The sequence below is a fragment of the Diabrotica undecimpunctata genome, chromosome 4 (assembly GCF_040954645.1).
Source record: "Diabrotica undecimpunctata isolate CICGRU chromosome 4, icDiaUnde3, whole genome shotgun sequence".
Taxonomy (NCBI): domain Eukaryota; kingdom Metazoa; phylum Arthropoda; class Insecta; order Coleoptera; family Chrysomelidae; genus Diabrotica; species Diabrotica undecimpunctata.
This window is the reverse complement of record NC_092806.1, coordinates 8,599,427-8,616,120: the sequence shown is the minus strand read 5'-3', so window position 1 is coordinate 8,616,120 and position 16,694 is coordinate 8,599,427. Positions and strand designations below refer to the sequence as shown.

At 32.4% G+C, this 16,694-nt stretch overlaps 1 protein-coding gene across 1 annotated transcript in view; it reads left to right on the top strand.

Annotated features, from left to right (window-relative positions):
* Nucleotides 1–905: 905 nt before the first annotated feature.
* The window catches only part of LOC140438057 (ankyrin repeat domain-containing protein 17-like), a 126,441-nt gene continuing 110,652 nt past the window's right edge, over nucleotides 906–16,694 (top strand). The window contains 1 exon segment of the mRNA XM_072527769.1: nucleotides 906–1,247. Coding sequence (XP_072383870.1) covers nucleotides 1,044–1,247 — 204 coding nt within the window. The 5' untranslated portion in view covers nucleotides 906–1,043.

The following is a 16,694-nucleotide window of genomic DNA, read 5'->3' as shown; positions in this document are numbered from 1 at the left end:
ATTGTACTAAATGTGTTATAATTTGCGACTTAATCAATTAAATATAGCTTAATATACCTATTTTTATTTCACATCCAACATTTTTACATGTACAGAAATTTTGCGAGTTCTTTTGGGCTTATATTTAAGAAAACTGTGTCGATTTTTGTACCTGGATACTTTACCAAGTAAATATTAAGTGCCTCAATTTGATTTAAAACTTTGTTATTCGCATTGTGGGTATTATTTAAAATGACGATCAGATTCGCGAGAACGATATTCTTTTTCAAGACAACCCCCAACGCCATACAACAGCTGTGTGTGATTTTTGGAACCCACAAGTTCTTGAATACTGAACTGGTATAAGATAATTAATCGAATAACCTGCCAGTTCGCCATATCTAACACTATTTGGACTTTTATAAAATGTTATTTGTAACCCAATAAAAAATAATAATAATATAAAAATTTTTATTGTATAAGGTGGACCCTCTAAAGACACATAATATTATTAAATAATATAATTACTTATTTAAAGCAGTGACACCTAGTAACCAAGTACGTAATTTGTAATATAATTGATAAGCATTTGAATATGGTTGTATCGATATCGTTGTTAATTACGACTGTTTACTAATATAGTCTATTTTAAACAATAAAAAGTATGATAAAATTGTAAGTATGATAATATTTAAAGAATTTTTGTGTAATATAAAATTATAAAGTAAGAAAAAAACGTATTATTTTTGAACCTGCGCCATCTACCATTTTGTTTTAAAATAGTGAATATAGGCTGCTTCTCGTATAGCGCCGAACAGGATGCAGATGCAGAATCCTGAATGGAATAGTTGGAATATGTAAAGAATGACAAATTCTTGTATGAGATGGCAGGTAAGTGTGGGAATATGAAATACGGAACTTGATTTTTCAATCGGCCATAGTAGAAAATGGCGATCGCGAAGAATTTTATGTGAACGAATGTGCTTGCATTTAGTGCGCGTACAGTGTATTTAATAGTAAAATCGAGACAATTTTAACGTTCATAGTTGAATTGAAATGCCAACATGCAGAATGTTTCGCAAGAATCCTCTACAGATAATCCGAAAATAGATAAAGTGACTGTTCTCCACGAACTAGGGAACTCATCGTCTACTCCCCAATCGACGACGTCCAATTCAAGTCCAGCTAAATCAGAAACTGAAACGTATTCAGAACATCGCAGATATATGTCAGAAACATCAGAAAGCGAGGAAGATAGTGTATCAGAGGTAGGATATTATAAATTAGCGTTTGTCCCTTGTTTTTCACGTTAAAATTCTGCCTCGAGGCCCAAGTATCAATGAACTTCCAGTAGAGAGACATCTTGTGGCAAGAATTTTCGAGTTGTACATTACTCGCCCTAGAATATTGAATTTTACCTAAATTTCCTCAAAATATTCACTAGAAAATTGTTATTCGACATTTATAATTTTCATTATGTAAGTATCAAAAAACTGCGTTCCAAAAATCTAGTGCGCCTGGATGGATGACTGGTGCAATGTGGAAGGATGTGAATCGAAATGAATGTTTCCATTTACAAATGACTAATGACTCTCGTCCGTCGTAAAAATCTAGTTGACCGATGTTCATTGTACACGTCGACCTATCCTTTTGTTTAACTATTTAATTTTATACTCGATAAGAAAAACAGGCAGACAAAATAACAACACACCTTCCGTGCTTGATCCACTTTTCAGTTCCAGCAAATTGGGAGGATATTGAGTTAAATTTTTATAAAAGAGGGCAGGCTCATTGTGTTAACTTTGGATTTTTAGCTGCCAGTTAATTTTGGGGATCTGACTTTCATTATTTCATATTTTCACATATGGATCTATGAAAATAATCTATAAATAGAACAGGATCTGTATTTCTGTTTTTTAAAGTACTGATTTTTTTTTTGATTAATTATGTGCGAGATATAGTACAATTAGCAGCTTATTTGACTACGACTGGATTAAAACTACCTGTAAAATTTAGTAATTCTTGGAATACACAGGTAGTTTGATGATACATATTTTTGAAGTTTGACACACTTTTAACTATTGGTTTTCTGTGAAGAACTGTAATTTCCAATCTATTTCTTTTACAATGTGTCTAGGGTATTATTTATCAACAGCTACTATATGTGGGTAATAAAATTAATGCTTTTCTGCCTGCTTTCTATCAGTTTCTTACCAATTCTGATTAGATACAACCTACTTTTTCAAAAATATATTTGTAGATAAACATTTGAATATCTGCCTAATAATTATTTTTTAAAATTAGATGATTAAATCAATATAGTTTTATTGCATCATAAATTTAATATCTCATTAGTGCTAAAATTTACTTACAAGGCATAATAATAACTTCAATAAAGTTAACAATGTTCACTTTTGCTGATTTAGTAAGCCTTATTTTATTGATATTCTTTAGGTAAGTATTTCCAGGTAACTGTCTTTAGTTTTTAATTACATATTAGACTTTTTCACAAGCACAAGTTTCCCTGCAGCCACTCCCTTCCAGTTTTCCTTTGAGGTTAGGATTAGGATAGGCTGTTCTGTTACTGTACTGCTGTTAGGTTGTTATTGTTAACATTTTCTTCTTTTTATGAATATAATGTGGCTTACCAATACCACCACAAATATGAATTACAATGAGGTGATAACAAAATAGTAAGAAAATATTTTTATAGTAAAATACCTAATGAAGATAAACTTAATATACTTGTAAATAGGTACTTAATGGAGTATGGGGTCATTAATACATAATGATGCCTGTGTAGATTCTTTTTATTGTATATTTTCACTTCTGTTGGATGCATTTTGCCTGAGTTTTCTGGTCTTCAATTAAGCAAATTCAGTTTTTTCTTAGATATCATCCTGTACTTCTTCCATATATTATTTAATCTTGTAATTCTCATTTACTAGGTATATCTTGTTAATCATTATAGTTACTTCATTGGTGTTCATGGTGCAATAAGATCATTAGATCAATATTATATTAGATTTACTGTATAAGTTTTCGATGTAGGTAGCTTTGCTTTCTTAAACAAATCTTTCCTTTATATTTCATACTCGACATAAAGTATATAGTACTTAAATGTATCGAGATTTCTCTTCTAGAAACTTCTTTTTAATATATATTTACTATTTTCTGAGTTTAATATATTTTTACCTAATGTACAATTGGTGTGAAGTAATCCTTAGAAGATACAAGATTAAAAATACAATTATATGAAATAAAATAAGTAAGAAGTGAAAAAAGTATCTTAGAAACCTTTTTCCACCACAGCTTAATTTCATATGTTCAAATTAATCTTAATAAGTCTTTATTTTATATAACGTTATTTAAATTTGTAGCTCGTGTTCATTCTAGCATTCATCTTTTATTTGTTGGATGCTAGTTCATTAATTGTCTTTCTGCTTTCCAAATTATGTTAATTGGGAATCTGTTTAATAGGACTCTTCATCAGCCACCATATTTTTCATACAGACAGAATTGGCAATGGCATATTTATAATATATATTATATATCAATATGTCATACATACTGGTGTATAAAGAAATATTAAATAAATATTTTTTATCTAATAAAGAAATACCATTGTTTATAAAGAAATAAAGGCTTTAGAAAATTTATAAAATATCTCCATCTGTCTTTAAATGATTTAGAGAGTGTGTCACTCTTACATACTCCATAACCACATCACTTTGTTGTTCCTTTTCATACAGTTATCATAATAATAATCAATTAAAAAAATTGATTTGCTAAATGAGGCACTTTTTTCATTATTTTCGTATTTATTTTTTTCAATAACTTTACTTACTCTCTTCGGTATTTTTTATCTTAATTTTGCGTTCACATGCACATTATCCTTATTTATATTACTAACCTAGCCTAACATATTTGTTTACAAAAAATCTGTTCGAAAAAAATGGCTGACACTATTTTTTGATGAAAAGTCCTATTGAATCTCACAATACATTATAGAGATTTAGAACAATTCAGCTGGTAATATAGCTACAAACTTTTTATCTCCAAAGTGGTCTGTCATATACTTTTGACATAAATTGTCATTTTATTAGCTCTACTCAGTTTTATATCCTTAGATATGTTTTATAGACTTGCTGGATTAAATTTTGTAGTTTAACCTTTCCCCCTGCTTATTTTTTAGCCTGTTGTCTTTCGGTTTCTTATACTTTATTGGTTAACTTGTCTTCATTTCCTAACATTTTAAAATAATGAGTTGCTGCCTATTTCATGATTATGTATTAGTTTGAAGCTCCTGTTGCCTATGCTCTCTTTAATTAAATTTCTAACACTAGATCTAGATCCTCCATTTTCTTTATTGCTATAAATATATCCTAAATTAATGAAAGTCTTGTTAATTCTGTTATTTGAAGATTTTGTTTTTCTGGGCAGTCCCTGTCTAAAAATAGAAAAATGAAATATATTTATAGATTAGCAGTTTGTAAATATTTTTGCTCTTCCACCAATCCCATTTCAATTTCTATAAATACCATCTGATTTTGATGTTTAATATTGCATATGGGAATAAGTGAAGCAACAAATAAATGACTTTCTCTATTGTTTACCAACTACAGGTACACATAATGCATCAAGTACACTTAATATATTTTCTTTGGCAATAAATAGGTAATAAAACAAGTAGTTTATGTGATATATTGGAATATTACTTAAACATATATTTAGAATGTATAATATTACTTTTACTCATTATTTATGGTTGCTAATGGGTTTTGAGGAATAATGTAAAATCATAATGGTGAGGAAATAGATTACTCGCTGATGTAGTTCTGCGAATCAATATTTGCATATTTCGCTTTAAAAAACCACATTTTTGGAAAATATACTGAAGATAATAATAAACCAAGTCTATTAAAGGTAATCTGGCTAATTATGAAAACAGGAGATAAAAAAGCTGCAATATAGAAGATAACAAGAATAAATGTAACCTGAAACATTTGAGAACTCATTTCAAATATTTTTGTCACACATCTGCATCCATTTTTAACATAATAATACAACATATTTTTCCCCATCTGCTTATAGTAAACCCAGTTCGTCAAATATCTATAAGAAACAAATTAAGAACTTGAGCATGATGTCCTTCTTGTCTAATAAACTACCTATGTTTAAAGTTGTCAGTTTTGATACAGATCAATGACCCACCAGCATACTTCCAAACCATTTACCAACCTTTTCACCAAAGCCCAGCAAAGTAATATCTAGTGGTAAACCTTTTCAAAGTATAACTTTACAAGGAATAAAAACTAATAGAGACACTTATCAAACAACTCTCCAAAATCAATATACAAATTCACATCTGTCTATAACCTTGCCCAGGTATCTGATCCACAAATAGATAAAATTAATAGTCTTTTACCTATATATATATGCAAACCATGCACTAGTTTACCTATGTGAATACCATGTAAATCCTATACACATCAATCCTGACACATTACTCATGATCCATCATCATATTTAACTATTTACCAACCCTTTTATCAAACCAAGTGAATGAAGTTGTAAAATAATTGAAAAATCATGAAAATTTCTGAGTGTGATTTGATTATTAGAAAGTCTTAAGAAAATTAATAAAAAAGGGGTCATTTCATTATTGTTTTTATACAATTACTTACCTAGGTGTAAAAATCTTCTCTTTCCATTCATTGTGCTATTGTGAGAAACCTATGTATTATATTGAAAAATGTCCAAGGAATAAAATAATCTAGATGCCAAATCCTTTCAAACTAGCCTTTACATCAAAATTGTTCACTACACAACAAAGTTATTACTAATTTAGGGGAAAATTTAGGCTTTTTCTACAATTGTTAATAACTTATGTAATAATTAAGGAAATCTTATTAAATTGTTTTTTATGGTGTTAGAAAAGGTTATTAAATTGGTGTTTTAGACCAGCCCAAAGCATGGTCATTTGAAAACTGCTGTTTTTTCTAAAATCATAATAAACAATTGGAATTTGAAAAAAAAAAATGACTACTTAGGCAGATTAGTACATTTTTTCTGCACATCATTTAAAGAAATAAAAACTTACATTTGGTAAAGGTTCATACGATTTTAATAATTAAAAAAGTTATTAGCAATAATAGAAAAAGCTCTTCTCAAAAAATTGTAATAACTTTTTTGTTTATAGGGCAATTTGAATCCATAAAATCATGAAAACTTAAGGTTTATACATAATTTTACCTGTAGAACCGAAATGGTTCATTACTTAGAGTGAAGACCAAACAAATCCAGATTGGTTAGTAATATCTGAAGACTGGATATTACTTATACATATTTACAAAATAAAATACTTTCCACTATATCCCTCCCAACTGCAACATCAAGAATATGTAATGCGATTACTTTTAAATAGCAGACTCAGTAAATCTCAGGTTTAATTTAAATAAAAATATATTTGAAATTAATAAATAACAAAATCAAAGGTCTGTCAGATTAACACTCATAAGATCAGTAAGGAGCAGCCACTAGATAAACACTCTAGCAGAAGAGGTTGGCCTTTGGTCAACACCCTAGGGCCCGTGGAGTTTTTCCCAGATTAAAACTCGATTCTCTCATGCGGTAGTGCGGCTGCTCTTGTTGTTTACCATTGTCGGCCTTCCATCTCCTCTAGTGTGCATTGATTGAGTTAAAATTCAGCATGGGAGTGAGTGTGAACAGAGCGTTGGGAGGACAGTGATAGCTGGTGAGCATATTGTTAAGTTCTATATTTGGAGGCTCACCCTTGACTAGACACTTATTAGAGACAAGCATTTCAGATATAAGTTAGAAATTATGACATTGTAAGGAGTATACACATAGAGAAAAATTCTGCAGACAATTCAGAAAAACAACTTTTCATTATTATCGGCTTTTTTTATAAATGATACAGCAAGGAAAATTAGGAGTTTCTTTACAAAGGTATACTGTCAAATGTATCGTGATGGACCTATGCATCTATGATCTGAAAATAATTGTAACCAATTCAGTGGAACAGAACTGAAATAGATGGAAATATCTAGAGGAGGCCTATTTTCAACAATGAACAAATCAGGACTAATTGATGATGAATATGAAACCAATAAATAATATAAAATGACCATTGCTATTGAATAATTATTCACATAACCATATATCTCCAACAAACTGCTTGGACATAGACCACATTTTCTGTTTTTATCAATATCTGCAATTTTTTCATGATTAATTCCACTTCTATATTACAAAAATGTTTGTCATATTAGTTTTTCAACGATTCCTTCACTATGTTTGTTAAAAATTATTTATATTTCTATTTTTTACAATTGATGTCATCAGTTTATCAAAAAAATATTAGATAAAAGAATGTTATTTTAAACTTTAAGATACTGAAATATTATCACTGCTGACTCTTTTGAAATGACAACAATTTGATGTGCGGAAATAAATATTGCTAAATCAGTTTGTGATTTTTTTACCTAACTTTTATAACATTCTTAGACATAAATATTTTGTTTTTGCTATTCTTATTGTTCAAATTTCAGTCTGTTTTGTTACATTTTTAAAATCATTGCATTATTTAAAGACAACTCACTAGATTCTTCTTCTTTTTATTTATTTAGTAGTATAATTATATCTGTTATTAGTGGTTTATTTATTGCTGTACATAACATACCTCAGAGAGCCCCTAGGTTTAATCCAGACCTCAGTTCTTGGTGCATTGTTAAAGGATGATTACTCTAGACTCTAGAGCATCCATGTAATTACAAGTATTTTTCGTAAAAATTTACCTATATTAGTTGTGATACACAGTGATACAGCTGTACCCTCATCGTTATGTACAAAACAACCTTATTAGTAAAAAATGAGAAAAAGTTTGAGAACAGGTTAACTCAAGGTTAATTCAGATGGATAAGGTGAGTGAGTTATCAGTACATATCCCAATACCAGTCACTTTGTTAGTGGATCTGTTATTTGTTCAGAGATTTTTTTTTTAAATCAGCGCTGGAACAACCCAATCATAGTGCATGCTAATTATTGCTAAGCCCCTTTTTAAGTAATATGAGAGAACATAGTTGCCACCATTTTTGTTTGGATGAAGTTCATCATCTAGCCTTCTCCAATGCACTGCCGCTTTTTTTATGACTGTAAAGTTTCTGGGGGAGTCTTTTGAGCTAGGAGATGATGAAGTAGTTTTTGAGGATTGGTTAATATACATTCTTCTTCTTCAAGTGCCATCTCCGCTTCCGAGGTCGGCAATCATCATAGCTATTCGGACTTTTGAGACGGCTGCTCTGAAAAGTTCATTTCTGATGTACATCCGTACCACTCTCTCAGGTTGCGCAGCCATGACATTTTACGCCTCCCTATGCTTCTCTTTCCCTGGATCTTTCCCTGTATAATCAGTTGGAGCAAGGTGTATTTCTCTCCACGTGTAATATGTCCGAGATATTCCAATTTTCTTGTTTTAATATACCAATCAGCAGCAATTAATTAGCGACAAAATATGCCGCCAAGATGGGCCCTGTACCACTTTTCTTTGCCGGGATATAGCTATGGCTATGCTGGCTTTACCGTAAAGTCAGCATATCCATGTATGCTAACATCGGTAAACAATGGGGAAACGAAGCATGTTTATGTGTCTCTGATATCGCATTAATTTTGATTCATGATCATATCATGGATTTTATCGATGATTACTGGTGTAGTGATGGTTTCTAGGACATCGGACACTTATCATCAAATCTTGATCTGTGGTTTTTGGATTTTTTAGAAAATAACGTGTAGAATTTAGTGGCAACACTGTTTCCTGTCGCAGACTGATTACCTAATGCTCAGCATTGTTCGCTATTTCATCATGAATAGATTGAAGCCTGAAAGTGAAAGGGTTTTGCTCAATGTATACTATAAAATGATAATACTCACCTTTCGAGACGTCGAGACGTTTACAGTGCCTACCGAAGAAGCTATTGCTGCTGGCAAGTGTAGTATCGAGAAAGACGAGAATGAATCTTTTGCTACACAACAAATGAATCTGTGTTTATGTACAAAATCCTACTCATGCAAGAATTGGATACATGCGGCAAATGAGCTCAAAATGAAATTGATGTTACAGATTTTCACAAGAAAATTTTGTTCAGCGATGAAGTCCATCATTGGTTGAATGGATATATAATTAAGTAAAACTGCTGCATTTTGACTGAAGATAATTCTCGGGCAATTGTTAAGACTCCCTTAAATTCAGAAAAACTGTCTTTTATAGGGACTAATGGCATCGTTGGTCCTAATTTATGCTGGCCAGAACGTTACAGTCAATGGTTACGCCTGTAGAACTATGATAAATGACTTTTCGTTCCTGAATCGAATCGCCTTAATGTAGCGGCGCTTTGGTTTTATATAAAGATGAATGAAACGTTTCTTGAGTGAATAATTTCGCGTTGTAGATTTGTGACTTCGCTAATCTACACTGATAACCCAAAAACAATTGACCATTTGGAATAGAACAATCGCGCTTTTTTACCAATGTACTAAATGTTGTCATCAACAATTGTACCTCTCGATTGTACTAAATTCGAGTGTCCATATGACAGATATTATTCATTTAGCATTATAAATATGAATAAAATGTTAAATAATTATCTTTCAAGTAAAGTTAGTTTTTTTACGGCAATTAATCCAATAATCTATGTTTTCATTCATTTTAAAGTTATACATCTTTACAATTATTATATTTTATTGGAAACGTGACAAAAACAGATAAAAAAGCGAGACACCAGAGATTTGCTTATCTCTTATCTGACGATAAAGTAGATCAATATTTTGGAAAAAATGTGAGGTAGTCTGTAATTAGCATTTCATTTTTTTGTGATAAATTGTTGGTCTATTATAGGTCTTGGTATGGAAGTCCTTTAGGCTCAAAAATACTATTGCTTCTCTGATTTTTTGTTAACTAAAAAACCGAAGTGAAGTTGAACTATCGTTATAGTTTAGCTGATTCTAACGATTCTCTAATATTTTTGTAGACTAATTTTGGTGGCCTCAAAATACATTTCAGTTTCCGTAATAACCTCCTAATTTGATGCAAATCTCTTTCTCTGAGCATTCTTTGAGGTTCGCTCTAGCCAACTACGATTGGTTAGTAAAGTTACATTGTTTTGAACCTTTCAACTCTCGGAACTCCAAGAAATATGGTCGCCACGTTTCACTAAAAAGGATAAGGGCTTAAAGGCATTAAGGCGTAATACACAGATAGTAGCTTCACACCATTACTAGCTCAAGTAGCGTTAACCATATCCGAACCTACCATGTTTACCATCAATAGGGTACAGATAACCTCTTTCATGACGCACAGTGGAACCAAATGTTAAAAACAGGGTCAGAAGCCCCGGGAACGAAGTTTTTTATAGAGATTTTCGACTATAAGTTGTCTACGGGAAGGTTGGCACTATTTAATTCCGGTCATAGTAGGCAAACTATCAGAAAAAGCTTATTACCAAAAGCGAGAGCTCTCTTAGCTCCCCTACCGATTGCTTCAGGCACTGATGACTATTCAGAAAAGGATGTTTGTGGAAAAAATTATTGTATACGATTGTAATATTACTCATGTTTTACATAAATAAATTATTGATTTGACATCGTGGAGGAGAAGGTCGTGGCTACAGACCGTTAAGGAATGGAGAGGTTTGCTGATGGAGACCAGGGCTCGAATTGATCTGGAGAGGCATAGGCTGGATCGAAATTATTCATGTTTACAAATTATAATATATACCTATTGATTTGACAATTTGTTAAGCTGATGAAGAATTATTACACTTGTTAAAAGAATTAAATATTTCTTATTACACATGTTAATATTACAACTGAAACATTTTGGATAAAGCATTTTAAGTTCTTTAATTTTGTTTGATATCAAATTTGTGTTCAAAAAAGCCAAAAACTTTATAGCACTTTATTAGCCTTTCCGTTTAGAATATTTAAATTTTGATATCAAAATTCGTATTCAGCGAGGTCGAAAACCTTTCAATACCCATTTATGTCCAATTAATTCAAATTCGATGAAATTTGTTGCGCCATATTGGATTCGCCATTTTGAATTTTTCAACTTTGACATCAAATTCGTAATCAGCTAGGTCAAAAACCTTACAGACCTATTTATTCCAAATAATCCGAAATATATGAAATTTGGTCAGCCTAATTGGATCGGCCATTTTGAATTTTTCAATTTTGACATCGAATTCGTAATCAGCAAGGTTGAAAACCTTGTAGTACACATTCATATTGATAAGAGGGGATATCGAAGGATCAAAAAGCTACATCGCTATGAAAAGTTATACCTGTGGTAACTTTTCTGACACCTCTTGATAAAAACTCTTTAAACAAAAAATCGGTTGCCTGTAAAGTCGGTTTTACGGGCGAAGATTTTACGTGACAACGTCTTTTCCCAGAGACACAAGCACGCACCGATTCAACGCGCCTAATTCTCTACTGCTGCGCGCGCAGCGGACCGATCATGTTTGAGTGGGAGAGAGACGCAAGGCATTCGCCGGTCCGCGGGCCTCTCTCTCGTTCGGTGACTCATCGTAACAGACGTGAGCGGGCGTTACACTTTTTCATGAGTGACTCCGAGCCACAACCTAATTTAAGACGTTGTCACGTCAAAAAGGACCGATAGGCCGTGGTTTCACAGTCCCTATGCATATTGAACTTTTGATTTATGCTAGGTTTCTTTCCTTGCCGAGCTGACTTTAGCACATCTGTGTTATTTTTTGACAGATATAATGCTCTGACATTTCCAGTCTGATTGACGCTTACACAAGGAAAGAGAGGGGGCGCGTAATCGTATGGAATTGACTGAAGCCAAACCGGCACCAGAAAGGTTGCCAGGTCATATTTTATTTCTTCAGTAGATTGAGAATAATAGATATATGTATATCAATAAATAGATTTTTTTCAAAATTTATAATTGAACATTGACATAATGATCACTTTTTGAACATGATTTTATCATTACATTATTTTTTAGTAGATCGGTATAGTGTTTTACTAAATCAGTAAATTGAAGTTGAAACCAGTAGATCTACTGAAAAATCAGTAGACCTGGTAACACTGCGAGAGGTAGTAATGGGCAACGTACAGACACCAAACATGTCAGTCACATCGAAACTGGCTTCACTTTTCGATGGTTTATTAAATGGTGTTACCTGTCCTCTCTCTTTGACGGGACAACGCAAGGTAACGTTACTCCATGCCCTTGGCTCAAGAATTTCAAAAGTGCCGCCTCGTAAGCGAGCAAACGTTTCACCTTATCGAATCAACGCTTCATCAACTCAGTAAATCAAGAAATTGTTTTCAAAATTGCAAAAGTAGCTTCATTTAAACCACTTAACTTGTAAAATAATGGTAAAATTGGAAACATATTTTGACAGATGACGTTTAAAGGTTGGTTGTTCCTAAATTATGTTATTAGTTGCATCTCTGTATGCCGGAACTTCTTCATGGTAGTTCTTAGATTACTTTTAAATATATTGAAAACTAAATGAACTTTCGGAAGTACTTATATAAAGCGATATATTTTATAGTCTTTCTTAAATAAAATACTTAATATTTCCTTGAGAATTTACCTCAGAAAAATATTGGATCCGTCCAGTATGCAGCGATGAGTCAAATTTTCGTGGCACTCTTCCAAAATCCTATCAGAAAATCATTGTATCTTAGGTGACTATTTGAAAATACTTTTATATTTTATTAATCTTAAACGTCATTGTGTGAGCAATAAATATTTTATGGATTAATGAGAAATCGCTAGTAAATAACAATCGTTAAAGCCAACAAATAAATTTACGAATACAGTTGAACTTGGTTATAGCGTTATTGAAGGGTTCAGTAAAACAATGATGCTATTATTAGAGTGACGTTATAAAAGAGGTAGAAAAAAAAAATGAAATTTTAACGACGCAAAATTTTATTACAGCATTATTTAATATTACATCTGCATTTAGGATAAAAAATTAAGAAATACAACATAAATCATGTATATGAAACTTACATTTTTTATGAAAAAGTTCACTAATGCCGGAAAAAGTCAGTTATTTTCTTCTACACAACCCTTTCCGAAAAATAAAGTTTTTTTGTGGTGTCCTTAATTATCTGAGCTGCTTCTTTGGTAGTTGTGGATGCCTCCCTGGACTGGTAAAACCTGGATATGGTCTCAGCAGCTCTCATGGCTTCTTGGATTGTAGGACAATCAACGCCATCTTCTTCTTCATTATCTTCATCAACATCCATTTCTACATTTTGCACTTGTTCCACAATTTCTTTATCACTTAAAACTTGAAATGTTTCTACCTGATCGTCAACTTAAATGTTGGAGTCAAGATCAGTTCTAAACTCTCTCTGGTTTACATTAAATTTTTGTATCCACTCTGATAAAGGCATTTCGTCATCCTCGTCACATCTTGAACATTGGGAGAAACTAGTCAATTTATGTTGACGAAAGCACTTACAAATTGTCACTGCATCAACCTGGTAATGTTCACAAGACTGGTTCCCCATTGTCCATAAAAAAAATCATCCTTTTCAAAAGATGTTTCCGATAATGGCACTTTAAACTTCTTATGACTCCTTGGTCCATAAGACAGTTGGTTGGTAAGAAAACTAGGTTGATATTGGTCAAATTAAGCTTGGATAGGCAGAGAGCTAATTGTGGCTTATTCCTATTTAAATAGTAATTAGTCTAATATGCCACAAGAAAATAGCTTCAGAACAATACTACGATGGGGGGATTAGGGAGAAGCCCGGGGGTAGGATAGGCAAACTTTTTTTGAACCTTTTTTGGAATCCTTAATTGACATTCTCATATAAACAATCATATCGTATTATTATCTATGCTATGCAGATGATCCAGTTATTTTGTCCAGAAATATAATGACAGAGGATATGAATAGAAAGTTATTACCAAATTACATCAAGTGGGAACTGACGAGTCATTGTTACTAAAACTGAATATATGGGTGTAGAAATAAATGAGACAACTTGGCTGGTTGTATCATTTATCTCTACACTAAAGCACACTACTAAAGAGATTTGAGATAATACAGTTGGGACGATATTGAAGCAGAAGGTCAAAACATGTTGTTTGGGAAAGTATGTGGTATTTATTTTCATATTTTACATTCTTACTTAACTATTCTTTATTAGTATATCGATGTTTTCATGTCTATTCTTTATACTTATACTTTCAGCTGTTCTTAAAAACATTTTTTTTGGAGCGGGAGAATGTTTGGAAAAGTACATGTAATAAAGCGAAAGAAATGTCGAAAAAGACAAAGGACTGGAAATGTAAACTTGAGCAATATACATAATCAAAAGAGATTTGATTATGGAACTTGTCGGTCAATAAGTCCTGGGCCTAACTAGTAAAACAGAATTATTATTTATTCATCAAAATAATCTTCTCCAATGCTTTTCTAATGTTTGGATGCCACCCTTATAAAAGGATTTATCTTTGCCTTTAAAATAAGCTTCAGTTTCGGTGTTACTTCCTCATAGGAGCGATATCTCTTCTACCACGAAGCATTCTTTTAAAACGGAAAAATGGTGGTAATCGCTGGGAGCCAGATCTGTACTACATGGTGGGTGCGGAAGCACTTTAAAGCCTAATTCGTGTTTGTTTGCCATTGTTTTAATTGAATTGTGACACGGTGCATTGTCTTGGTAAAATAACAATTTTTTCTTGAACAAATGAGGCATTTTCTTTGCGATTTCTCTCTTCAAACGGTCCAATAAAGTAGGTTGTTGATTGTTTCTCCATGTTTCAAATGGTCAATGAAAATAATTCCTTACTATGGTCCCAAAATAAAGAGGTCATAACTTTTCTGGCGATTTGTTGCGTCTTCCGGGTGTTGTCTACTCGGATGTCCGTCAATTTGATTTCGGAGTGAAGTGATGGATCCATGTTTCATCTATTGTGACATACCGATGCCAAAACTCAGACTTATTCCGATTAAACATGTCCAAACAGCGCCGATATTCATCAATTCGTTGTTGTTTTTGCTCTGTTGTAGGAAAATGCGGCACCCATTTTTAAAACAGCTTTTTCATACCCAAATCTTCATGTATAATAGTCAAAATGCTACCCTTTGATAACTTAGAGTGTCAGCTATCTCTTGCAACTTCACTTTGCGGTTTTCTATAATAATTTTCAGCATTTTTCCGATGGTTTCGGGAATAACTGCATCCTTTGGCCTTCCGGAGCGCTCGGCATCATTGGTGAAAGATACGACCGCATTTGAATGCAGCAAACCATCGTTTAATGGTTGTATTCGATGGAGCAGAGTTCCGGTAACAATTTTTGAGCCATTGCTCAGTTTGGACGGTATTTTCTCCATCTAATAAGAGTGTTGAATTAACACACGGCATTGCTTTGAATCCATTGTTTATAAAAATCACAAAAGTAGCTGTAAACTGACAGTACCGAAATGTCATATGGATGATACATTAGAATCGCCATTTCATGGTTATACTCGGGACTTATTAACCGACGTATTATATTGATGAAGTTGGACGTTAGAAGAATGAGATGCATATAATATATTGAAAGGAAAATGAAGAGAAAAGAAACAAAGGGAAAAGCCTGGAACGCAATTTTGTAATTTATGTGATGCATTCTGGTTTTTGAAGTTTGAGGATTTAAGGATTTGTAACTTTTAAGCCACTATCAACAAGAAATGTTAAACTAAATTAAACATACCAGTCATTCAGAGCTTCTTTCTTTATTTATTTAGTGTAAATCTTAATTTATGAAATCGATAAATGGATCATCTCAAACATTTATCTTTATATAGAGCATTAAAAACTTGTAAATATACCATTGCGGTTAGGCACCAGAAAATAAACAATAGAAATCTGTAACTATGCGAGAATCGCACCTCTTTTCAATATTTAACAGTCAATTGGTATTCAAACATGAGCGTCGTCCTCGAGCGTAGTCGGCTTGTAGACCTCTGTTTCTATTAATAAGTATAGTAATTACCAACCGAGCTGTAAGTAATATTTTTTTTGTAGTCAGTGAAAGGTCAGTATTGGCGAGAAAAAAATCAATGGTCGTTTGCGTTCAGTATCTGCACCGTGTGACTATGATTGCTCTGATAGTTGGTCATATACAAAACGCTAGATCAGTTAAGTTCGAGAGTAAAAGGTCGTTGGAAAAGGTAATATAAAAAATAAACAATACGAGCTAATGCTGAGACATCACATTCTCTCCTATAATAAATGTCTCAAGTATATTTCACGAATTTGCGGCTGAACTGTCGACACTCGACAACCAATCGATATTACAATAGTTTATACAGAAGTGAGTAAAAATACAAATATTATTTTTTAATCCAAATTGTAATAAAATACGACTTAATTTGATAACAAGTGCACATTTGGCTAATACAGTCCTGACAACTGTCAAATTTGTATCAAATTACATGCAATTCTAGACATACTTATCTAAATCACATGAATATGTTACGCTTGAGAGAATGCTCTGACAAGAGCCATATCCAAAGCTGAGACGTAAATCAGTTACAAGAAACTAATAAAATAAATTGACAATGACTAAATCATGCTGTCCATGTAACTCTAAGTTGATCACAAACTGATCTAAAATTTATGCTTAAAGAATTAAATTGTGAGTTAAT